This window comes from Numida meleagris, chromosome 1, assembly GCF_002078875.1.
Source record: "Numida meleagris isolate 19003 breed g44 Domestic line chromosome 1, NumMel1.0, whole genome shotgun sequence".
NCBI classification, from domain to species: domain Eukaryota; kingdom Metazoa; phylum Chordata; class Aves; order Galliformes; family Numididae; genus Numida; species Numida meleagris.
Window position 1 is genome coordinate 134,498,777 of NC_034409.1, and position 25,614 is coordinate 134,524,390.

At 45.0% G+C, this 25,614-nt stretch overlaps 1 protein-coding gene across 1 annotated transcript in view; it reads left to right on the forward strand.

Moving 5' to 3' along the window:
* Positions 1 to 25,614, forward strand: part of SH3RF3 (SH3 domain containing ring finger 3) — a gene marked incomplete at its 5' end in the record, with an annotated part of 238,431 nt that overhangs the window by 133,802 nt on the left and 79,015 nt on the right. Inside the window, 2 exons of the mRNA XM_021401318.1 lie at positions 14,283 to 14,558; positions 21,116 to 21,211. Coding sequence (XP_021256993.1) covers positions 14,283 to 14,558; positions 21,116 to 21,211 — 372 coding nt within the window. The remainder of the gene's footprint in view (positions 1 to 14,282; positions 14,559 to 21,115; positions 21,212 to 25,614) is intronic.

Consider the following 25,614-nt stretch of genomic DNA (forward strand, 5'->3'; position numbering starts at 1 on the left):
CCCAGAAGCTCAGTGTTGTCATACCTCTTTTGCAGGTGTTTCATCCTGTATGAGAATATACTGTCCTGAGGTGGTCAGCTAAGCTTACCACAGACGGAAAACAGTTAAGGCAGGCTGGGATCCTGAAGTGCTGGCCTGCTGGAGGAGAGAGGTGAAGCTAATGTGCTGAATTACCTGCTAGGAAAGTGGTGAGGACAGGAGTATGCCTTTCTTCTCCCTCTCTCAGCGGCCAAAGCTGCTTCTTTCTTTTGAGAGATGCCATAATCCTTTCCTGAAGTCAGGGGTCTAATATCTCCCTTTGACAAACAAAATGCTCTTCAATCTTATGGCATGGCTAGAGGAGAAGCCAGTGCTCCTGCTTTATACAGTGTCTCAGCGATTGTAGCATTAGCCCAGGATAGAGGCACAGGAATTCAGTTCAGTTCTGAATGGATTCAGAACCACACAGAAAATGAATACACACCAACACTGTGTTGTTTTGTTGTTAAGTCTTTTTTTATTTGCTAATATGCAGTGTATCACTCTGTGATCCATTTCTTTGTCAGCTGTGAAAACTATTTTGGTAAAAACAGTTTATTCCACCGAGTTGAGAGCTGTCTTTAAACATGGAAAGGAAATGCCCAGGCATCCCATTATTATTGCTTTGAATTATTTATAGCGTGTAGCATTTTACAAGACATTCTAAAAGCAAAAGCATCCCATATTTTAAGTATTACTAGGTGGTAAATGGTGCACGCAATGCAGTATAGGATCACTATCATAGAACTGCCCCCAGTGTCACTTGCCATGGAACTTGACTGTGCTATCACATCAGTGACAATCAGCGGTACTGTCATTATGGTCAGTGGGAGAGCTCCTGATTTATTTACATTCATGTAGGCAAAATCAGAAGCGAGCCTTGGAAAACATTAAGGTTATCACATCTAGCGAGGAGTAGCTGCAGTTTTCAAAATTAGTGTACAGTTTTGCAAGATAGAGTTTATGAGCTGGCTTTATGTTAATAGCAAATGACTCTGAAATATTTTCCCCTTTGAGGTTTGCAGCCCTATATTTTCTCACAGAAAAGCAGAAGCAGTGGCCTTATTGTACATCTTTGTAGATGTTAGGTGCAGGTGCTGATGGCGCAGAAGTGTAACTGGGGCAAGGTTTCAGCTCTGGCTGTGCCTGGACCACGAGGGGAAGGGAAAGTACGCGAGCAGCATTGAGCACGCCAAGCTGCTGCTATATGCCCGACCCATGCAGAGGGGTTGGCAAGCACCACACTGTATCCTGCAGCATAGAGTGTGTGGGGCCGTGGCTCCAAAAATCTTGAGCTAAGCGTGTCTGTGGTTTCGACCATGCTCTGTGGAAACACATCTGTTGATGATAGAAGGATATGTCAAATATGTCAATAACGTTCCAAGATGTGCTGCAAACTCAGACATATGATTGAGAGCGTAACAAGTCTTCTGATGCACTTCACCCTGGAGAAGAGTCAATCCTAAAAACAAGTGTGCTGGCTGTAGCAGCAGAGATCTTAACACAGTCAGCAGTGCTACTGCTTAATCATTTGTATGCGTCCTTGCAGATTTTGTTGTAGCTGATGGGGTGTTTTTTTTCTCTTGTACCTCATTAGAACTGGTGCTTAACATTGGATAGCATGCACTCCAGCTTAGCCAGAAATTCAAACACTTCACTCATTAATATTAGTGTCTGTGTCAGAGGGCTAACTGCATCTCAAGCCTTTCTTTTTCCTTTCCTGAAGACATTTTTCACCCAAATTAATGACTTGTGCTTATCCAGACTATATCAGGATCCTATTATGGGAAGTAGAGGAGATTCTTTTGACTTTTAGTGAAACCTAAGTAGTAGTAATAGCCATGCAGAGGAGCTAAATGTAGCATGAGCATCCTGTGTGTGTCCCTTTAATTAGAAACCATGCAGAGTTAGAAATCCGCGGTGCTTCCAAACATGTATAGCCATCATTTTAATCATGTCTGAGAGTGCAGGAGGAAGTTTCAGTTACATGGAGAGTGAGGGGAAACTCCTGGGAAGTGGGTGCAAGAAATAAATTTTTTTAGTGTTATTATTATTATGCACAGGGACAGCTCTATGAAAGCATTAACCTGAAAAGGCACCAAGGAGCCCCGTAGTATGTCAGCAGCAGTCAAAGCACCAAAAGATCCTTGAGGCATAACTGTGACCCATATTCTGCAGATAATCAACTTTCCTCTCCCCTAAGGGGATTCAGGAGGATGGCATAAAAGCGTGATTTGCATTCTGAAGCCTTGTATCTTCCTTGATGTTTTCCTTGTCTGCTTCGACTGCTGTTGCTCTGTAACATCAAAACACGCAGGGGTTTGGTGGAGGAGCTGACCTGCTACTAATGGGAGCGTGGAGCAACGGGGGACCTTTCCTATCACAGAGGAGACAACATCTGGGGATGCTGGGGTGTGAGATGCTCCTTGGCCACCGTGGTCCTGCTGCCCAGTGCTTATCAAAGCTGGAGTTGATTAAAGCCCTTCTGGCTGCAAGCTGCTTCAGGACTGGTGCAGGAAGGTGCCGGTGTGCTGTCAGCAGGATTTGGGCTTGAAAGTGATTCCTAATCACCTCTGTGAAGAGAGTCTGTGTTGGTACATTGTAGCTAATGAGTCATTTCCAAGCAAGGGACCTGGATGGGAGGATGAAGCTGTCAGGGCAGGGTGTGAGGAGGCAGGGAGCAGGCAAACATCCCCCCCAGAAATGGTCTTTTTTGGGGGAAATAGTAACCCCAGTGTCCCTTTCAATAAACACAGTTGAAGCTCTGTGATTTAAAAAGCATGTTTCTTTCATTCCTAATGGATACCAGATATTTTAACTTTACTATTCACAGCAAAATGAGGAGAAATAATCTCCCTTAAATTCCTGGCTGGTGGGTTGGTGTGTTTGTTCCTTGGGACGACCTGAGCGTGGAGGGACCCGATGTGCTTGGGAAGGTCTTTGGCAGCAGAGGGACCAGGAGGTTGCTCACACAGGATGAGTTCACTCGTCTTCCGCTGACATTTTAAGCAGAGAATATTTCAGCGTTAGCATCTCCTGATGCCGTTTCTTTTCACAAAGCCTGTCCCGGTGTAGAAGAAACCTCTGTGATTTTAATGTAACCATGAAAAAAGACCCGTAGCAGGTTTTGTGTAACAGGATTTGTATGGGTAAGGGTATGCCGTTGATAAATAAGATTCAGTTGTAAATATTCTGTGGCGACATGGGAATTTATCCACCTATTGAAGTGTACAACCGAGCTACTGAGGAAACATGTTCTTTAGCTTCGCTGCGTATGCAGCCGGCGGTGCATTCATCAAATGCCCTGTCAGGTCAGCGAAGGCCTTGTTCAGGTAATGCAGTATTTATGAAACTGTTAATACCACTTCAGAAAGTCCTCCCAGAGCATGTTTTTAAAAGCTGCCTTACAAAAACTAGGGATAAGAAGAAACCAGAGGATATATTTTTGGCTTTGCAGTGCAGGACTCTGTTCTGTGGACACACGTAGTGAGCAAGACACAGCAGAAAGGGGCAGGTCCTCTGCATCACTCTGATTTACCATAAGGCGGTTCTGGGTTTTCAGAAGGAATTTTAGATCCTCTCCTTCATCTGAAATAAGCACTAAGGCTGCTTCCCCATTGCTCACGGCAGGCACTTTTTCACCCCACTGCCACACCAGAGGGCCTTTGTGGCCGCTTGTTTTCCCCTCCAGCCTCATCCCCTGTAGCCCTAGCAGCAGCCCTGTTTGCTGACCCGTAAACCCACTCCAAAACCTTGTAACTGACACCCTCGGGGAATCCTCAGACCCTAACACTGTTCTTGGTTGATCCTGTTTCACCTCAGAAAAAAGAAAAGAAAATCTTTGAGTTCCAGGGGTTGTTCTGTGTTTTGCCACCAGCAGATTCTCGGTAGCTGTCACAGGCTGTTTGGGTGCTGGAGCCTGTGAGCCGCAGCTGATGAAGTGGCTTGCGCTGCTGATTTTCTTGATTTCCAGTGATTGAAATGCTAGTAGCAGCAGCTTTTATGCAGCCCTCAAGTTACCGTGAAGTGGGGGAGGCAGAAAGGAGAAAGATTTTCCTGGTGTGCGTGTATTTATGTAGCAAAGCGAGGCCTGCTCCCCGCTCACAGCAGGCCTGGCGAGATTCGCCGGAGTGGGGCTCCCTCTGTTGAGCTCCGGGAGCCTCGCCAGATGGAAAGTGCCTTCCTCTGCACCGCAGCTGCTGCTCCATCCTGGGCAGCTCCATCTCCAGACCTCTCTGTACCCCTCTCCCCTTCTTGTGGTCCATCTGAGAGACAAGAAAAATTTCTATGAAAAGCACCTGGCGAAGCCAGGTGTGTGAGCAGTGTCTCCCAGATGTGGTATCTGCTGGGAGGAAACCCAGCTCCGATGAGCTGCCGCAGAGCTGGGCCATGAGGTCCTCTCTGGGGCGGGGGTGGGAGAGCGCTGCTGCTGAGGAAATGGTTGAGTCACGAGGCAGGGAGCCAAGCAGAAAGATGTGGAAAGGCTGGAAAGCAAACCAAAGGTATCGGGCTGGGTGGTGAGGTTACAGAGGCACTGCTGGAAAATGTAAGCTGTCCCATGCATTGTCAGCTTCCCCAAGGAAAGATGAAATAAAGCCGTTAGAGCAGAGCTGCGTCCTATGGGCTTTCCAGCAACACTTTTGCTCTTTTCTCCAAAATGTTTTTTCCTTTCTGTGACGTACAGTGTCAAGAATTGTGTAAAATTCCACATCTGTAAATAATGCTGTTGTGGAGGTGAAGCAGCTTAAAAAAAAAACATACGACTTTCAAAACTGCATGGTGGCCTGACTTTCAACTCCTCCCATGTACTTTTGACTTGTTTCATAGCACCTCTCTGCTCTCTGGCAGGCTTGGCTTTTCTCTTTTCTCTTTGACCTGTCCAGGTGGCACACAGCACTGAGGTTGCCCATTTAAGTTGCAGGAGCAGATTTCTTTCTGTTATTTGCTTTTTTTCTTCATTAAACAAAGAAATATGTGTTAAACACTACAAGAAAGACACTGAGGCCCTGAAGCACGTCCAGAGAAGGGCGACAAAGCTGTGTGGGGTCTGGAGCAGAAGTCTTGTGGGGAGCGGCTGAGGGAACTAGGGTTAATTAGTCTGGTGAAGAGGAGGCTCAGGGGAGACCTTATCGCTCTGTACTGCTCCCTGAAAGGAGGTTGTGGCAAGGTGGGGGTCAGGCGCTTCTCCCAGGTAACAGCATTAGGACAAGAGGGAATGGCCTTAAATTGCACCAGGGGAGGTTCAAGTTAGATATTAGGAATAATTTCTTCTCAGAACAAGTAGTGAGATCGTGGCACAGGCTGCCCAGGGAGGAGGTAGATTCACAATCCCTGGAGGTGTTCAAGAACCGTGTGGATGTGGCACTGAGGGACATGGTCAGTGGGCATGGTGGGGATGGGCTGGTGGTTGGACTAGTTGATCTGTGAGGTCTTTTCCAACCTTAATGATTCTGTGACCTGGGGCTTCTCCTGAGGCCATGCTGCGTGTTTAGGCTGAGTGTCCTAAGGTCCCTTCCAACCCAAACTGTTCTATGATTCTGTGAGCTGGACTTGCTCAGGCCAGCTCCTGCTCTCAAACGCTGGCTTGCAGCACCCTTTGTTTACACCAGGATGATGGGGTAGAATGTAGCCCATAGGATCCAGTGAGTTTTTCTGCTTGGAAGGTGAAGACAGTTTCTCAGACCATACCTAGGCTTTGCAAAGGCTGCAGTCAACGTGCAAAATTACAAAATATTTTCCTTGGTAGAGGCTGCCAGCCATTCAGCTTTGTTTCAGAGGAGATTACATGTAAGATAAAGCTCTCTACTGCATTGGAATTTTCTATACATCCACACCGTTTCATCAAGATTAACTGGATTAAAGTGGTTTAACTGAAAACAGAATTGGACCTACAATGCCAGCACTGTGTTGACAGTACAATTTCTTAAAGAACACAGAATCTGGAAAGTTTCAGGTTTTGCAGAGCATGAGGGACTTTGTTCTGCCATGATTAAACAGCTGGCTGATGTTTCTCACGGATCCTCTGAGCTGCAATAGCTGTGAATGCGCTGCTGCAAGTCTAACCTGAGCCTGGTACTTGCTTGGTGCTCAACAGAAGTGCATGTATCTTGAGAAGACTTCAAACAGTGCTTTATGAGGCAAGAGAAATCTTTGGATGTGTAAATATTGATAGGCATTAAATGATTGGCTGAAGCAGCATGAGAAGTGCAGGATGTGTGAAGCTATTTTAGTTGTGATTATGAAATCAGATGAGCTCAGCATGGGACACTCTCACAGGCAAGTTTTTAAATGTCCTAAGAGAGATGATGTTGCATCATAAAACTGAACTCCAATTTTGATAAAGCAGAAGATCCTAAACATACCTATTTGACAAGCTGTGCAGCGGAAAGCCTGCTGTTTCTTTCTCAGTTGTGCTGCAGGCATCGATTGCAGTCTGAAAGTCTGAAAGATTTTTTTAATCATGGTGTGTCCCAAGGTGGACCTTTCAAGGTAAAATGTGAGTTGGGCCTGTTTTCTGTCTAAGCTACAAAATAACCTTGAAGATGCTGTTCTCTTTAAAGAGCAGTTTGTGTTCTGTTAACCCATTGCTGAAGAAGACTAAAGCTGTCCTTTGCTTTTCTGTGTGATGAATGTTGCTCTTTCACTTTCTTTGGGTTAGCCAAAGGGCTGGAGTGGTTCTCCATTGGCTTGCATTTGTTTGGTCTCAATTTGGTGAGCATTTAACCTCGTATCTTCATGCTAACTGCAGAAAACACTCCTGGAAATGGGAGATAAGCTCCTAAGCTGTTTGGGCACTTCTCTGAAGACCACCCCCAGAGTGTTCCCAAGACCTCCCAGCACCTCAGAACAGTTTCAGAGAAGCATTTTGCCTCCTGTTCCAGGTAGGAGCTGGGCATAGCGCCAATGTGTATTCTGTCAGTGGGACTGCAGTGCTCTGCGGCAGTAACAGCCAGGATTGGGACCTAATGGGTATGTCTAAGTCTTTGGTTAAAGGAAACAGTAGAGCTTTAATTTAAGTTTTATTTGTACTGGGATTTATTACTTCTTAATAATAAGCATGACAACTGTACAGAGTATATGAAGCATTAGGCTCAATTTTTATTCTTCATAGTGCTGCTTTTATTGTCAGCTTAACTACTTCTGTTCTCAAAGATTATTTTGAAAAGGTTGCACCTTCAAACTGTGATTTTTCAGGCTCTTAGTAACAGTTCCCACCGAGCAGACTAATATTGCATTGCTGGTTTTCCTCTTTGCTGCTTTTTATCAAATTAGCTTATCTTTGATTAATTTTCCTATCACTAAATTTGTGTGATTGTGTGGCAGTGTCAAAGATGTGATCTGTCATGTCAGGTGACCCATCGGCGATTGCTCTTCTCAGCAGTTTTATATAAGACAAACCATTGTGTACAGAGGACAAGCCATTTTCAGAGGTTTTGCTGTGAGACGTAATGATGGTTTGTGATCTGTTATCCTCAAAGTTCCTCTTGAAGACAGAAGCCACTTAAAACTTCTCAGGTCACAGGTTTTACAGTGGTATACCTTTGTTACACCTGCATTGGCTGAAGTCTGCCCTAGCCTCCTTGTTTTCTTCAGTACATTGCATTCTCATTGCTTTCTGCCTTGTTTACAGAACCACAGACTGGCTGAGGCCGGCAGGGCCCCCTGGCCCACCCCCTCTCCAGCAGGGCCACCCAGAGCAGGGTGCCCAGAGCCACTGCCAGGTGGCTGCTGGGGATCCCCAAGGAGGAGACCCCATAGCCTCTGGGCAGCCTCTGCAGTGGTCCATCACCTGCACAGCACAGAAGTGCTCCTGGTGCTCTGAGGGAGCCTTTTGTGCGCCAGTTTGTGCCTTTGGGCTCTTGTCCTGGCACTGGGCACCATTGAAAAGAGCCTGGCTGTGTACTGTGTGCACCCTTCCCTCAGGTATTTATAGACGCTGATATCTAAAATCTGCACAGCTGGGGCAAAGGCATGAGCCCTGAGCTGTCCATCGTTTCCGTGGAACAGCTGCGGTGTTAGTATGTGAGCTTGTGCAAGTCCTTTAATGCTTCTCATCCCCCTTCCTTCTCCTCCCCATGCCTTCCCTAGAAGATCTTGTCATGTTCTGGTGCTCCCCATTTTCAGAAGCCACAGAAAGGATAAGCGCCTTGTCCAGTCGGCGAGAGACACCTGTGCCCAGATGACACACAGTTTCTGTGGTTAAAGGCAGTGGTCTGGGATTTAGGAGATTCAGTTCAATTCTTGACTCAGCCAGAAAGTCCCTGTGTGTCTGTAGGCTATTAAGTGAGACACTCTAGAAAGATGTTAAACTGACAGCATCTGCAGCTGTCATGGGTTCGTGCCTAGGAGGTAGGGGGCATGGGCAGGACAGGTCTGTGGGGTGAATGGCAAGGAGCAATGGGGCAGTGAACAGTCCCTACTGCCCCCCGCCTTGTCCTTTGCCCTGCCTGGCAGGCAGAGCTGCTGCCACTACTGTGACCGAGCTGCTTGTTGTGCTTGCTGCTGGCTGCTCCAGTCTGGGTGGAGGCCACCAGCAGTTTGTTTGGGAGATTGCTCCCTGCTCCCCTGTTCCTGACGGAGCTGAACAGATGTTTCACCCTCATGATTTAAGTCACTTGACTTGAGTGGGTGCTTGCAGTGCTGAGGTCCAGGCGGTAGCAAGGGTAAGCACCCAGCCAGTCTCCTGCTTGGAGATCGTGCCGGTCTATTCTCCACCACGTGGTCCCTGTCCTCTCCACCACAGCTGATGTGATTTGTGAGAAGCTGCTGCGTGTGGCAGGAGACCATCTGCTGCAGGGTCACCCAGCCTGCAGGCAGCTTCCTGCAGGTCGGAAGGCAGAAACACAAACCCATGGATCGCCACCAGATCTCTGCATAGACTGAGATTTGTGTGATGCTTCAGAGTAAATGAGGCAAAAAATTAACACAATGTGTTTTAATTATTATTTATGCCTTCTACTAGCGGTTTGCAGTTAATTACAGTTTAGTTACAAATGTGCATACTTTCCATGTCTTTTTCCTTTCTGTGTCTTTTCTTGACTATTAAGTACAGCCTAAATAAATTTATCTGTCCTTAGTAGTGGTGTTCCCTGGCTGCTGCAGCAGCATGTTCTGGAACCGTTTGATTTCGTTCTTGCTTTACCATAGCTTTGGCTGTGAACAGCCACAGAACATAGGGAAGGGGCACTTGAGCGCTGTCAGGAAACCTTTTGTGTGTTCATGGTTCTTTTATCCCCTTGAAACAGGGCTCAGGATGAGGCTGCAACGCAGGGCTCTGGCAGCATCACACCAGCACCCTTCGTGGGCACCCCTGCAGCAAAGGGACTGGGTTTTTTCTCCTGGCACTGCTCAAGTCACACAGGGGACAAGCGTGGGTGAGGGAAGCTACCCTGCAGCATCAGCATGGGTTTCACACAACTAGTAACCTGTCTTCCACTCTGCTGCTGCAGAGGGTATCCATGCCTGTAGCCTCAAGAGGTTTCTTGGGATTCAGGAATGTGAATGCATACTTCATCTGCGTGGAGATTGAGAGAGCTACAGTGCTGGGTCATAGCATTTCTGTCTGGGTTTGGTAGCTGGAGGCCTTTGCCTTTTGTATTTTACATTTGAATTCTTACGTGATGCAATGTACTGGTACCAAGGGTTAGTCTTGGGCTTTCCTCTTGTGTGTTTGTGAGCTGATGAATCCGGTCAGCCTCTGATTTTGCGCACGGAGTCTTAATGCTTTCTTTGGTGTCCACCTTCCCTAATTGTGTGCAGACCTAGAAACTACACGCATACTCACCTCAGACATCCAGCCTCTGTTTGCTGTCTCAAGAAAAACTGCTTGCATTCAGTGAAGCTTTTATTTTCACACCCCGGAGGGTGTGAATTAGGAAAGGCCTAAGCACAGCTAAGGTACCTACAAAACATGCAAGTGTCACTTTTCCTAGCATGGCCACCTTTATCAGGTGCTGGGTGCAGAAGCTGGTGGGCTTGGTGCTCGCATTGCTTCTGAGCCTATTGAGAAAACCTCTTTTCCATAACTTCTGGAAACTCAATATCTGCTCTACCTGTGTAACTCACGCTTTACAAAGCTTTCTACTGGAAGAATTTACTGGAAATAAGCATGTTTGTGGATTTTCTTCCCCCTCCTTTTGTTCTTCAGGATACGTAATGAAAAATTCTCCAGCGTTGCCACTTAATTGCTTCATGGCTGTTGTTTGTCAATTTGCCAGCAGGTTTCTGCTTAACTGCTGCCATTTGACGTTGCTGAAACACAAATGCAGAATGATTGAGTTGCCAACATATCATTAAGTCTTCTGCGAGGGGCTTTTCAGCATATTAACGCTTCAGGCTTTTACGTCACTATTGATTGCTGCAAGTGAAAAGAAACCTTTGGCAGCATTCAGCACTGTGCCAACCAGCATTTTCTGGCAGGAAAACAGAAACTGCCCGTTGCCATTGATGTGACTTCATTCCTTCCTTCCTTCCTTCCTTTCTTTCTTGCATTCTTCATTTCTATATACGCCCACATGAAGTATTGGAATTTAATACACATCCTAGCTGAATTCCAGTTAGCCTAACAATAAATCAAGGGGCAAATTGGCTTCCTAGCGCAGCTGTTTCATTTGGAAGCTGCCACCATTACATCCCGTGGCGCCTGGGGATGGGGTGGTGGGACAGGAGAGCGGGATGGGAGGGGGCATCGGGCTGGTCCCTGGGTAGGGAACACCACAGGGGAAGGTGTTCCTTTGGGTGAGGGGAGAAGGTTTGGCCCAATGGACCATCTGGGCACACTGAGGATGATGATGTCAGACCAAAATGCTGTTGCATGGAGGATAGAAGCAAGAGGAAACAGGAAAAGGGCACAAGGCCGAGGTTTTGAAGAGAAGATGAGGAGGACTCGCTCCCAGTAGGGCTTGAGGGTTTGCCCATGTGTCCTGGTCAGTGCCCTCTCCTCTGGATTAGGGGTGTCCAGTGAATGAGAGTGGAGTGGTTAGGCCAGAAGTGCCTTGCATAAAGGTTTGGCAAAGTCCAATCACATGAAGATTTCTAGGAATGACCTGCATGTTGGTGGGGGGTGATGTTACAACTACTGAAGAGCAGCAGCCGTCATTTTAGTTTTGTTTTTGAAATATTCTTAATGCTCACTTCTCATAGATGAAGAGGAACTTTCTGAATCCAGTCTTCTAGGCATGTTCACATTAACCAAAAGTAGAAACAATAATAAACTGCCCCACGATTGCTTCTTACGGACCAGAATTCCTTGTGTTATTTAATTGACTGAAAGTCCACTGAATGCTGGACCTTTTGGCCAGAAGAATGTTAGCAAGGAAGCTTCCGGAGTTTACTTTGTGATTTTCTTATTTTTTTCTGTAATTGTGATCTTGACTGTCTCTCTCTCCTAGATTGAGTGGAATAGGCACTTAGAGCTTTAGAATGGAAAAGCAGCTTCATTGGAAAATTTTTAGAGGAGTCATATTTTATTTTTTTACCTCTGCCTGGGCAGCAGTAAACACAAGCTTTACCTGGGTTGTTTTAATCAAAATGGGTACTCTTGGCCTTAGAGAAAGGCTGGGAAGTGTCTATATTACAGCTGTTCTTCAGTGGGAGGGTATCTTTTTGACTAAACAATACGGGGGAAGGGAAGGGCTGGGTTTTTTTGTTGTTGTTTTTTTGACTGAAAAGCTGTGGCTCAGAATGAGAAATGCTGTTAGATGGTAATGGAAACATTTCATTTTGGAAGCACCTCGCCACTGGTAATTGCAATTTCAGTACTTCTGTGCAAACGTTCTGTGAGCAGGACAGTCCTCAGCCAGATGATGTGGTCTGTAACAAGGCCCATAAAAGAGCACAGGAGCACAAAGCACCTGAACTGCAAATTCCCTAGGAATGCCCCATTAGAGTTTCCAGATAGAACAATGCCAGATTTCGGATCCAAGCTGTTGTGTTACAGTTTGCTTGCTTTGCTTAAAAGTCTGTATTTTCATCAGATTCAGGAGTAAAGAAGCACCTGAATCATTTTCTAACCAGCTCAATTAACTAACAGGAGACGCCCAGCACATATTGTGTAAGAATTTCACTGATGACTTGTGAGACTGCATAAAAACCAATTTCTTTTTCTGTGGTTCTGGGTACTGTTCATTTTTTAACAAGGCAAAAATGAGGCTTGGGAGCAAAAAGAGGTTAAAAAGTAAAGAAAGTGACCTGACCTTGATTCACTACAAAGACGTCAGAAATAGGAAGGCCCCATCTCAGGCAGGTGATCCACAGCACACTTGCCAGGCTTGTGCCTGGATCCGCAATGGTTCAGCACTCACCTGGCAGAAGCCTTGCTCCATGCTTGATTAATTGTCTTCTCCCAGCGCGAGTTAAGGTAATAAATCTTTTATTTCTAAATTACCACAAGGCTGCATAGTCTTTCTTTGAGCTTAATAATTTTTTAAGATAGGTGATGCAATCCGTGCCTTGCCTAAGGTGGTATTGTACGCTTAAACTTTAAAATGCTGGGAAGAGAAACAAAGCTTTGGTGTCAAGGGAAATAACTATCCTGGCATTGAAAAAAAATGTATCAATGGGATGCTGTTTTATGTATGCTTTGTTAGCTAGCTGTTGATTTTCTGTGTTTTTACGCTTATTGTTGTGTTTGAAGGTGCTTCCAGTACACTGGTTTTCAAGTGGGTACCTTCATTCATGCACAGCAAAACCAAGAAGAATACAGAGGAAAAAAAAAATGAACTGGTAATAAGAAAACTCAGAGCTGGGGACTCATCCAAAGGAGGTCAAATCCCTGTGCAGGGAGCACAGGTAGAGCTCCATACAGCTGCCTCTGCTTCGCTGACTCCTTTGCTATGTGAGGCAAGCGAGGTGTTTTTACATTCACACGCTTACCTATACAGCGACTTGGTCCTGTCCTAGCAAGAGGAGCAGGTTAATGCCCATATATGAAGATAGCCAGCAGTGTGTTCTTGCAGCCCAGAAAGCCAACCATATCCTAGGCTGCATCAAAAGCAGGGTGATCAGCAGGGGGAGGGAGGTGATCCTGCCCCTCTGCTCTGCTCTGGTGAGACCTCGCCTGGAGTACTACATCCAGATGTGGAGTCCCCAGTACAGGAGAGACGTGGTCTTGTTTGCAAACCCCCTATTATGTTCCCTGTAGTACATGCTGCTACACATTTGTGCTGGGTCTTGCAAACTGGCTCTTAGATCAAGCTAAATAAAATAAGGAAAGTCACAGTGTAATAGTGGTGCACCTTTCCCTCAGCATGGGTCACTCTGTCACAGAGCCTCCTGTCCCCACAGCTGTTCCCTGCACTGTGCCATGGAGGGAGAGGGCAAGGCACAGGCTGGGCAAGCTGCACTGCCACAAAAGAAGAGTCACAACCAGAGTGAGGGAGTCTTGCACCAGGCCAAATCAACTCCTGGGGTGAATTCTTTGCAATCAAGGAATTTCCACTGGATTAGGCTTCTGTTTTCTATCACACTGATTTATTCACATTTTAGGCTTTTTTGCTCTTGCACTGTGATTTTTTTTTAAAGTTTCTTTCTTTCTTTTAATGAGAGCAAAAGCCTCAGAGCTCTTTTTAGCTCTAAAAGAAAGATTTGACGCGTTCTGTCTATTCCGCTTTTCCCCAGGGGCATTAATTCATAAGCAACAAAGAATATTATAACTGTTTACAGTAGCCCTCAGTGAACAGCGTGAGACTTGGGGATTTTGAAAGAAGGAAGGGTATTTGGCTACAGAATCAAAAGCTGAACTAAAAGCTTCAGATTCAGAAATGTTTGGAGTTCCTCAAACAAACACCACAAAAAAGTTTTAATTTGCCAACTTCTAAAATCATGTGACTCTTCAAGCTGGTTTTGTTTCATGTATCTTGCTGTACCACAGAAACCAAAGCAGTCCCAAAGGTTAAAATGTCTGGTACTTTACCTTCAGATGTGCCACGCTCTACTCATTTAATCACAGATTCCTGCTGTTAGAGCAGCCTGTGCCGGTGGACAGAAGGTGCCGTGGATTTCAGCAGGACCCCTGGAGCACTGCCGAGCCTCTCTGCTGCCACACTGCTGACTCTGGTGTTGCACACTTATCCTCCATCCCACTGCCACTCACATCCTCATTTTTGTGCAAGATTCAGGGTCCTGTGCCATGTAGCAAGTCGCTGCAGCTATTGGGGTCGTTTGGTCATGGATGATAACTTTGCATCTAGCTCCAGGTGACTTTAAAAAGGAAATGGTCTCTGGCTGGAGTTTTCCTAATGCTGTTGTGTATTTTGCTTTCCCAGTGTGCTTCTCAGCTTCCCTATGGCAAAGCTCTCTACACATACGAGGGAAAAGAGCCTGGTGACCTCAAGTTTAACAAAGGGGACATCATCATACTGCGGCGGAAGGTGGATGAGAACTGGTATCATGGGGAGCTCAACGGCAACCATGGCTTCTTCCCCGCCAGCTACATCCAGTGCATCAAGCCGCTCCCTCAAGCTCCACCTCAGGGCAAAGCACTTTACGACTTTGAAATAAAGGATAAAGATCAAGACAAGGATTGCCTGACCTTCACCAAGGTAGGGGAATAGTGTTTTTTTCTTGAAAAAAAAAAAAAAAAAACAAAAAAAACCCCACCTGTTTGGAAATTGGGTCTTGAAATTGTGCCTGGATTTCCTTCGCTAAGTGGGGTGCTCATGCCCTGTGCTGAAGAGCATTGATGTCTCCTGACATCTCCTCCTCTCTGTGGGGCAGAGCCCAGTCGCTGCCCCTGAGGTGTGCCAGCCAAGCCCCAGGGCAGCATGCTTGGGAAGTTGCTCACTTTTTGTCTAAAGGATGGGCTACTGGGATAACTCGTGGCAGGTACTGCATGGTTAACGTAAAGCCAGTGTAACTCAACAGGTAGAAGAGGATACACGCTTCATGGCAATGTTTTTCTTTCTGAGAAGCATACATTTCATCTGCATCAAAATGTTATGCATGAACTTCCAAATCTCAGAAAAAAAAACAAATGGAAATGTGTCCATTACTGTTCCTTATTGAATCAGATTTGTTTAAAAATGCCACGCAGCTTCAAAATGTCTGTTTCATTCTACCGTATCCCAGTTAGCAATTGAAACACGCTATCATCATGTTTCACAGCATTTCCTATTTTAATAACAAAAACGTGTTAAAGCAGCCATTTAAAACAAAGTCTTTTTAAAAAAAAAACAGAAATGTCTAATAAATTCCTTTTGGAATTAGGGAAAATGGAGATATTGTCATTTCCTTTGGGTTTAAAATGCCACGTTTCCCCATTCTCCCCCACCTCCCCTCCTGCTTTCTGCTTCACTCACTCCTTCCTTGCAATTTCTGTTGACCTTAGATGGGATTCATGGATATCAAGAAACCTATAGTAAAATAAAGCATATCCCCTAAGGTTAATTTATGGCACTGAACGCCACGGCGAACCTGCTCATTGTCATTTTCTATTTTATTTTAGCTGTCTGTGGTTGTTATAGTATCACATAAAATAATAACAGTTACGCTGGAAATGAATATGAAATAGATGATAAAAATATCCTTCACCGGGATTTTACTGACCTCCTCTTTGGAGGCTACTTATTATAGCTCGATGAATTGTTTGCAGCATATAATTTTCTCACCAAATGTAACATCTTTTTCAGTTGCGCCACATTTCTCAGCAGAATGCAATTCCCTAGAACGTATACTTTCTCATACTTATTTAACAAAAGATTTGTAAGCATTTTTGCTCTGCAGCGAGTAAAAGATTTGATTGCAAACACTGCAGACCCTGTGACTACACAGCCTGCCTGGATCTGTGAAACTCTTGAGTAAATGCGCTGCTTGGTGGGAAGTGGGAGCTGTGCACTAACAAAGCCAGGAGTTACCTCTGAGACACTATATATATTGATATTGTATATGTACAAATATACTGAGACAGATTTGCTGGCATGTTGCCCAGGTAGAGGTACAATAGTGGCTTATTTTCCTGGTCTGCCTGAGGTATTCATCACTTGCTTGATAGAAGCAACACATTTGATATGGCAGGCAGTGGTGGTCCCTTTTGTTCCAGTGGGTGCTGTCTTGGGTACTTTTGTGTTTGGTACATGTGGTGCCATTTATTAGTATCCTCCCTTTACAGTAACTGCCTTTGTATACTGATAGTTCTCATTTTCTTGGCTGCCCATTCCCATAGGCATTTCTTTCTGCTGTGTAGCTCTATTCTCAATCTCTCAGTTTTCCTTTTCTCACCCCTCTTGTTATTCTCTGCATCCTTTTATCCCTGGTGTCTGTGTTTTCCCGGAGGGGGTTTGGTTTCACTTCTGCTGCTGTTTTCTTCTTTAGTTCCTTCCACTATGTGCACTGTCACCTTGTAACTGTTTTTATGTCTTGCCTATTGTTCTCTCTGACAGTGAATAATCTATTTTTCATCTTGGGACTTTACCATCATGTTTTCATCACTTTTCCCAACGCTAATTTCAGCTGTCACCTGCACTGATGAAGGTTCCTGTTTAGCTCAGATTTTAGATCATCTGCTGATGCAGCCAGTTCCTCTGCACAGTCACGGGCGCTGCATTGCTGTAGATGTGATTTGTAGTAACAGTCATCATTTGAATGTCCTAGTTTGGGTGTGAGGATGCTGAATCTCAATTTCATTTACACTATTTTCTCTTTTCTCAGGTAGAAGAGTTGCATCTAACACCATTCATACAAACTAGCACAACGTATTTGTATCCCAAATATCATTTAATGCTACCAGACTTTTATAATTGGATTTTATTTATAAACATATAATAAAGGAGAAATTTCTTCTTCACAGAAACTACCAGAAAAGATAACAAACTTAGAGATCTTCTGTATTATTATGTTTTGTTACTTGTCTGCTGGACTTTGCTGTTCCCTATCCTCTTTGTTACGATGCAGTTAGGATATTTGTCGGTTGCAATAAAAAAAAACAAAGGAAAGATACTTGAGCTTTCCTCTTGGTAGTTTTTTTCACCATTAAGATGTTCTGTTGTTCCAGAGGTGGAGTACGAGGAAGTGAAGTACGCTGTATGCTGATCCTCAGAGGGCTTCTGCCATTTACCCGTTTCCACCTTCTGTCTGCAGAATACTCTACAGAGAAAAGGCCAAAGATAAATCAGTAATAATAGTTCTATGTGTGGCTGGAGGTGTAAAATTCAGAGGAACAGACCAACTTGCATCCTGAGCACCCAGGGCAACAAACAAACCTGTCATTCACTTACCCTGCGTGCACTGCTTCCCTAACTCCTCCTGCCTAATTAACCATAGGTGAAGGCAGAAGGTCCTTTCTCTGCAGGGACCACAAGAAAATAAAATGCCCTGGATGTACAACTTAAGATAATTTTCCGTAGCAGCAAGAATCAGCCAAACCAGCCACTGAGCAGTTACACTGCTGTATGGGAACTGCGGAGTCATGGCCTGAACCACTGACTGAGCACCTGGAGGAAAGACCCAGTCAGCCAGGCTCCAGCCTGCCTCCACCCCTCTTAGACCTCATTTAAGGGCTGACTGCCACTCTGGAGGGATTTCTTTCTGGAGATCCCTCCTTAGTGGAAGCCTTTCTCTGTGAACTCAGAATCTTCTACGGGTGAGCAATCTACTTCCCTTTCCTTATAGCACCTTGTTATTGTGCTGGTCGTTCCACCTCTTTTGTAACACCTTTTCCATCATGTTGGTCCTTCTGATTGCTACAATTGTTCTCTGTAATGACTGGCTCCATCCATCAGTCAGTTCAAGTCCAGTAGTTCTTGATTCTCTCTGGCATGGTTGCTATCAGCATGGAACATTTTGCTGCACAGCTTTGAGATATGCTCACTGAACACAGCTTGCTAATGTCTCCTTAAGCGATACTGCTGTATGAGCCTAGGCTCCTGCTGTCTCTTCTAAAAAATGACCCATCCTTCCTTGGGCTGAGATTTCTGATGCAAGAGGACTCTGATTTCAGCTACAGCAAAGCACACCTGGAGTAATCATATGGCTGGCTGGCTGTGTAGGTACTCCAGCCTGGAGTCCATATTCAACCCAGTTCTGTTGTGGTGTTTGACCATGTTTGCATGCATAAGTTCAGGTGGCCCTTTGGAGGTTGAGTCCTAGTGGCAGATGAGTTTCAAACCTTCCAAGGTATCAACTGTTTCCCATACTTTGTTGCTCATCGCATTTCCAATCCCATCATCCATTTCCTTCATTTCCTTTCCCATCATTTTCTCTCCTAGCCTGCAGTGGTATTTAACAAGTTATGTGCCAATCCGGCAGCCATAATATCCTTTACTGGTGCCTGTCTGCATCCCAGACCCTCAGCACTGGCATTATCTCCTTTTGAGAGAGACTGCCATGCTGTAGCAGTCAACAGAGATGCTCCCTGCCATCCTGCCAGTGCCAGGATCTCCCTGCAGCTGGAGATGGAGCTGTCATTTTGCAGAATACCAGGCACGTCTGCTTGATGTTGCTTTGTTAGTGGCTGTTAATGACTAGAGTAAAAATCAGGCTGTGAGTCATGACTATTATTGGACACAATTTTGTGCTGTTTTCCTCAGCAAAAGGGTTCATTTTGCCATCAATCAGATTGCTTTTTGAGTGATTTATCTTTTACTTGTTTTCTGATCATGCTTATAAACTGGCAGTGTAGGTCCTACAAACCTGGCTGGGACAAGGCTGCCCCGTACTGGTGAATAGGGGGAGATTTCAGCAGGTAATAGGGGAGCAAATAATTAGAGACTTCAGCAACAGGCATAGAAAGAGCACAAAGTGTCTTTGTCAACCTACAATGGATACAACTGGCTTTTGAAACGAGACGTCAAGCTTGGATTCACGTAATGCTACCTGGAAATCAATTTAGTGTATGTGAAATAGTGAGGTTCAGAAAGTTGAAGTGGTATGCCAAGAGATCTGTGGCTCTTTACTATTCATGATACTTTTGGGAACCTTTCTAAGAATTTATAGCTATCACAGCTATCCAACTAATTTAAGACATGAACTATTTTAATGTCGAAGCTTTTGCCAGCCCAGTGTGTAAAGTGATGTTGTGGGCTGTGAATTCAAAGAAGCTTTCTATTAATAAGGAATGTCAAGGGATGTTTCAGGCTTTGCTGTAATTCCTGGAGATTTTCAGCACCCTTCTGAAAATGAATTCTGTAATGGAAAGCATTCTCAAGGATTTTCACTTTGCTCTCCCACAAAGATGCACGTTTTAAAAGTCAGCATATCTCATTACGTGCAGCGATCTGATTTTCTCATATGTGGCCACATTTGACAGCCAAACTTGGCAGAGCTGAGCTAAAATCAGTGAATGGAAATGCTTCCAGATTTTGTAAGTCTGTAGAAAGCAAAGCTGGAAGGGATCTTCAAGGCTCACCTGTTCCCTGCCCCATCCTGGAGCAGGACCAGCACAGGATCCACCTCTCCTGCCATGTGCCTGTCCAGCCTGCCCCTGGGGTGGAGACTGCACCACTTCTCCAGCATGAAGTCAAATCAAGGCCTGATGGGGTTTTGTAGTTAAGAAGTTTTTTCTTAATTTCTTATGTATGCATGTGCATATATGCAGCATAGAAGATACACAAACATATACATAGACATATAACAAAAATTTAGGCTTATCGCACCCTGAGTTTTATAAAAAGTCTTTTCAGAAAATAGGTAAAAAAAAATAGGGAGTAGGAACACACATAGCAGGATATTGAAGCAGTGGAGTCTTTTATTTTCCTCATTTACCCTCTTTACCTGGATTCTAAATCTATGATAATTGGTCTTTTGTAAGAGTGTGTGGAAACTTTGCAGAGACAAAACCATCAGTTCTTTACACAGATCAAAAATGGCCTGTGCAGACACAGCTTTGGAAGGGAATGCTATCCTTTTCTTCAGGAAATTAAATGCACAAATTCTTTCTGCATCCTTCCAGCTGTAATAAATAGCTGAAAGATTCAGTGTGTGGCTGTTTCTCTTAGCTTTCCCCTAATGGATTGTTCAGATGAATAATTCAAAGGAAACATTTAAACTATTTGAAAGTGCACATGTTCACAATGCACATGTTCAAAACAGCACAACATGCCCATCACTGTTCTGGTCGTTTTCTATCATTTTAAATCTGTGGTCTGAACAGCCTGGATTAGGAATTAGGAGTTTCTCCTATTTGGGATCTAACTGCAAAAATGTATCTCCTTTCACCTGAGCAGTTAACATTGATAGTTTCTTACATGGAGGATTGTATACCACATGTATGCATATGCTTTTATTTTCCTAAGGTGTTGAAAGTAGTGAAAATGAAGTGAGAAAGACAAGGAACTCTGTCTCTTCTTTCTGGAGGAAGACGTTATCCTCTTATAGATATCTGCATGGGAAAGGAGGAAGCTTGGATGCCATGAGAAGAGTGACATATTGGCAAACTTGGCTTCACAGATTCTCTCAGCCCACTCCTTTCCTGTGGTTGCAGGAGAGCCTCAGTGGGATTTGGGCATGCAGGGCTGCCTTCAGCAGCAGCTGTAACAAGCAGTGCTGGGGCAGGGCCTGGCTAGGGCTTGCAAACCCAGCACACAGCTGTGACAGCACAGACCTAACAATGAGTTAAGCTGCTCAAATGGAAACATCCAGAGTTTGTTTCTAGTCATGAGAGCTTTTGTAATGCCTGGTGTGTTTTAGGTTTTAATCTAGCAGAAGAAAACTTTGAAAAGTATAAATCTTTCTTACCTACACTTTTCTTAATCTCCTGCTTTATAATCACAACAGAAGGTCATCTTTTGCTGGGATTTTCTTGTGAGGTTGCTTAGTTTAACTATGGTATTACAATGCCATTGATTTTACAAAACTAACTTGTATCTGAACTGAAGCTGATCCAACAGCTGAATGCAACTTGTTTTTTATCGTTATCTTCGCCTTTTTACCTGCTTTACACTTTCATCTCCTGTTTTAAAAGGAGAAAGCTTACATTCAGTGCATCAGCAGTGTAGTCTAGTTGCCATTGGATGCTGGGCCCTGGACTCAGGGAACATTTCTACATGGCTTATGGCCTTCTTCATATGCTGTCTCCCTAAGCTGTAATGTGGGCAACTGTATAAACTGGTGTCTTTCTAGTGAGGGGAAAAAAAAACTGATGACATTTGTGTCTCTCTGGTTTTAGGATGAAATCTTGACGGTCATCAGGAGGGTAGATGACAACTGGGCAGAGGGAATGCTGGGCGACAAGATTGGCATTTTCCCTATCCTCTATGTTGAGGTAAGCTCGTGACAGATGGAGGTGTGTGGTTCTGTGAACATCCTGCATTTATTTTTGCACCGACAAGGGCAGGGTAACCTTGGAGAATCTTGAATGAGAGGAACAAAATATACCAGAATAACTGAAAAGGAAGCTTTTGTTGCTTTGCCCTAAGGTACTGAGAATACACTCTTACCTTGGTCAGTTCAATTGGAAGCACCCAGCAAAATGCATGCCAGGAACTGCTGAAGTCTTCCCACTTGGCATTTCTGGTGTAATCTCTCCAATGCAAATGGGTAATGTGGGAGGAGACCACAGCCAGACATCTTGTATGCACCCAAGGAGAGGCAGGGGCTGCTGGCCGGTGGGAGGTAGCTTCATGGCTCAGCTGCACCTCAGAAACAGAGCCCTTTGGAGAGCTCTGGGAGTGCCATGAGTGTTTGGGTTGTTTCCTCTTGTTGTTGTTTGTATGATCTGTGGAGTTATTTTAGCGGGATGTCTTAGAATCGTAGAATCACAGAATATCCTGAGTAGGATGGCACCTGCAAGGATCATCAAGGCCCACTGCTGGCTCCACATAGGACCACTCAAAATTCAAACGCTATGTTGGAGTGTCCAAACACTCCTTGAGACTGGGGCCATGACCCTGGGCAGCCTGTTGCATGCCCACCGCCCTCTGGTGCAGAACCTTTCCCTAACCCCCAGCTGCCCCTCCCCTGACAGCTCCATGCCGTTCCCTCGGGCCCTGTCGCTGTCCCAGAGAGCAGAGCTCAGCGCTGCCCCTCCACTCCCTGTGAGGAGCTGCAGCCGCCATGAGGCCTCCCCTCAGCTCCTCTGCTCTGGGCTGAGCACACTGAGGAGTCTCAGCTGCTCCTCACACACCTTGCCTTACAGACACTTTCCCCACCTTTGCCGCCCTTATGTTGTGGCACCCACACCTGCATGCAGTGCTGGAGGTGAGGCTGCACACACAGAGCAAGAGTGGGACAGCCCCTCCCCCTGCCCAGTGGCAGTGCTGGGCCTGGTGCACCCCAGGGCATGGCTGGCCTTTTTGGCTGCAAGGGCACACTGCTGGCTCACATGCAACGTTCTGTAAGCCTGAACTCCCACATCCCTTTCCATGGGGCTACTCTCCATCTTCCCTTCCCCCAGTCTGTACCTAGATCCAGGGTTTCCTTGTCTACATGCAGAATCTGCCACTTGCTTACACGGTTGGTGGTTGCCTAGTCCTCCAGTTTGTCAAGATCACTCTGCAAGGCCTCTCCACTGTCAAAGGGGTCAGCAGCTCCTCCTAATCTAGTCTTGTCTCCAGCGTTACTTGGTATGCACTCAAGTCCTATGTCCAGATCTTTTATAAAAATGCTAAGATAACTGGCCTTAAAATTGAGCCCTAGGGAACCCCACTAGTGACTGGCCACAAGCCTGTCTTCCACAGATAAGTTGGCCTGTTTTAAGTCTCTGAGAGAGAGAATTCTTTGTCCTAAGTACTTTCTATAAGTCATTTTCACATGAGACTTCTTTTGGCTTAAACACTTGGACCTTGTGTCGTTTGAGCAGAGCCATCCTGCCACCTCTTCCTGCTGCCATGTGCTCTCCTGCTTGTGCTCCATCCAGCTAGAGGCTTCTTAGGGAAGGAGTTCAGGGTGCCCTTATTGTGGCCCTGTTGGAGCTGCTCTGCTCTCTCCAAGCACCTCTGGGGAGCTTTCCTCCTTCACAGATGAACCAGAGGTGCAAAGAGCTGATGGGTAGGTGCTGCCATTCCTCACTGGATGCTCGACGATCCCAAAGCCACCCAGCAGCATTGGTGTAGGCTGTTGCTTCTCTTTAGGGCAAGCATCTCATATGCAGGCACAACAGAGCCCACCCAAGGCCCTACTGCATGCAGTTCTGATGCCTGCATCCCAAATTACTTCTCAAGATTTCTTAGTTAATGGCTTGAGACAAAGCAGAGATAATTAGTGCCTGAGTACCTAATTATTAACTCCTACTATGACCAATTTGGAGTAAACCATCATTAATACACATTACATTCCCACAGTTGACAAGAACAACGATATTAAAACCAGAATGTGTAGGAGCCATTATTGGAAAACCAGCTGCTGCCCATAAGTTAATGACTAGTTTTCTTCTATTCTGAGCATGTAAAGACCTTTTCAGTTTGTTGTCATTCAAACAGACAACTAGGATTTCTTCCAGGTTTCATCCTTTTTTCCACTGTCTTTCAAGTCCCTAAGGGTGTAATGAGGCTGTTCTGAACTTCCCTATGGAAAAAGTGAATAGGGGACCTCTGCTAGCCAGCCATAGTTACACCCTGCCACCTTTCCACAGCTATAGTCTCACCTGCAGGCTGCAGGTGTTTGCACTACCTACACACCATCCAGTATCTCTACCCCTCTCACACCCCTAGGTATCTTTTCTCTTTAATTAGTGCTCCTGTAGGATGTACAGCTCAAAGCCCCCAGCTGAGCAGCCCGTTGGGAAGAAGTGCAGTGTTGCCTCACTGTAGTTCTCAGTGCACTAAGTGTGCCCCAGACAACCATGGAGGCATGGTTGTATAGTGTCAGAAGATCAATATTGGAAGTCTCCAAAGAGATACCAACATCCAGCACTCGGTACCCAGGGAGAGGAATGTGCGTGTGCATATAAATTCATATATGGACACAAAAAAGGACAGCTATGTACTTTTCTGTACCTGTGTATATGAATATGCACACATTTCATCTACATAAATTTGAAATCAGAAGATCTGAAGGGCATTTTCAAATGAGACACTTGGATGACATGGATGTAACACACGTGCCATGGTTTATAAAGCCAAAGGGAAATGATCCTCCAGATGTAAACATCAGCCACTTATTTTATTCATGTCCCAGTGGATAGAAGCCTTTTTCCGAGTATGAAATGTGCTTATGCAGCTATTGGAGTTTTATAGTTATCTCACTGTTGCCAGGTTCAGATGTTACTTTACATCAAAAATTAGGAGGAATCAGCAGGCCAAATCCCAATGAATTTTTGAAAGTCTCGGTGCCAATGTTTATAAAATAAATCCATTAAACAAGTAGTACTTCCATCTAAAAACACTCCTTGAGTCTGTCCAAGTCCATTAAGTGGTTTTCAGAGTCTTGGCAAAATGTGCAGAATAAGCAAGGCTTAACTTGCACAGTAGCCTTTCACTTGTGTGAGCTGATTGGCTGAAGCGTGTGGGATTTTGCCTGCCACCCGAAGCTGTGGTTGGAGCAAATCCCAGCCCAGAGTCCATCTCTAGTGTCCCCAGCTGCTCCCGTGGACCAAACAAGGCTCTCACTCTTACTACAGCAGCCAAAGCTGCACCAGAGAACAAGCTGATGGCTCAAGGATACTGAATTTCTGTGCCTGTGATGGCAGCTTCCAGAACAAGACTGTGGTGTCAAAAAGCAGAGCCACAAAATACTGGAGGAAGATACACCACAGTGTTCTACAAAGTCTGTTATCTCAGCATTATGTGTGGTTGTCCAGATGTACAGTGTAACATGGCATTTTTTTTATGCTTTATTCCTTCAGTGTCCAACAAGGGTGCTTGTATGCCTGCTGTGCCTGAGAGCTCCCTGCAGTGAGGCTTTTTCCTGATTCTGTGGTGTCATCTCTGTCCGAAACCACAGAAGCTACAGTAGTGCAAGTTATATTTATTCACAGTTCACAATGGTGACTTTTACAGAATGAGTCACACGCAGTATGTTGTCAAGGGGAGTTTACACCTTTCTTTTTCCTTATTTTATTGTCGTACTTCATCTCCAGTAGAAGCCATTTGGGCTGATAATTCATGTTTTAATTTGTCAGCAGAAAAAAAAAAAACACAACACAAACTGATTCTCAAGGTGCCTTTTGCCTGGAAATAAACATCTTATTAATAATCTGTATGCTCTGCAGTCCTATTCTTGCTGTGAAGTGTTTAGCACCTGTAAGGAATTCAAAGTCCTAACTAGATTTCTTTTGTTTTACTGTCTTCGAGCTAGCTCCTTAATAACTGCTATTATCTCTGCTTGGAAGTTACATGTATAGAGAAGCTACATATAAAATTGAGAATAACGAAGATTATAGCGTGTCCTAATAGATATAGGTATGCCGGAATGAAATTTTAGGGCAACAGTGGGCTCAGTATTGGAAGGTCCAAATCCTGCTTCGATGTCTGGAAACTCTAACTACAGAAAGTGGAGCTGCTAGACCAGAAACCCAGTCTACAGCCCCAGAGCAGAGAGGCATTGCCCATGATGGAGAATCCTTTTGAGTCTGTGGTGGAGCAGGGCAATTATGTAGAGCGTGGCTGTGACTATAATATCAGCACATTACAATTGATGAAGTGCCAGCCCATTGTAATAATGTTTTATGGCAGCAGGGGCACTGAAAGCTGTGATTAAGTCATATTAGGAGTTTTAAAAGTCTTTTTA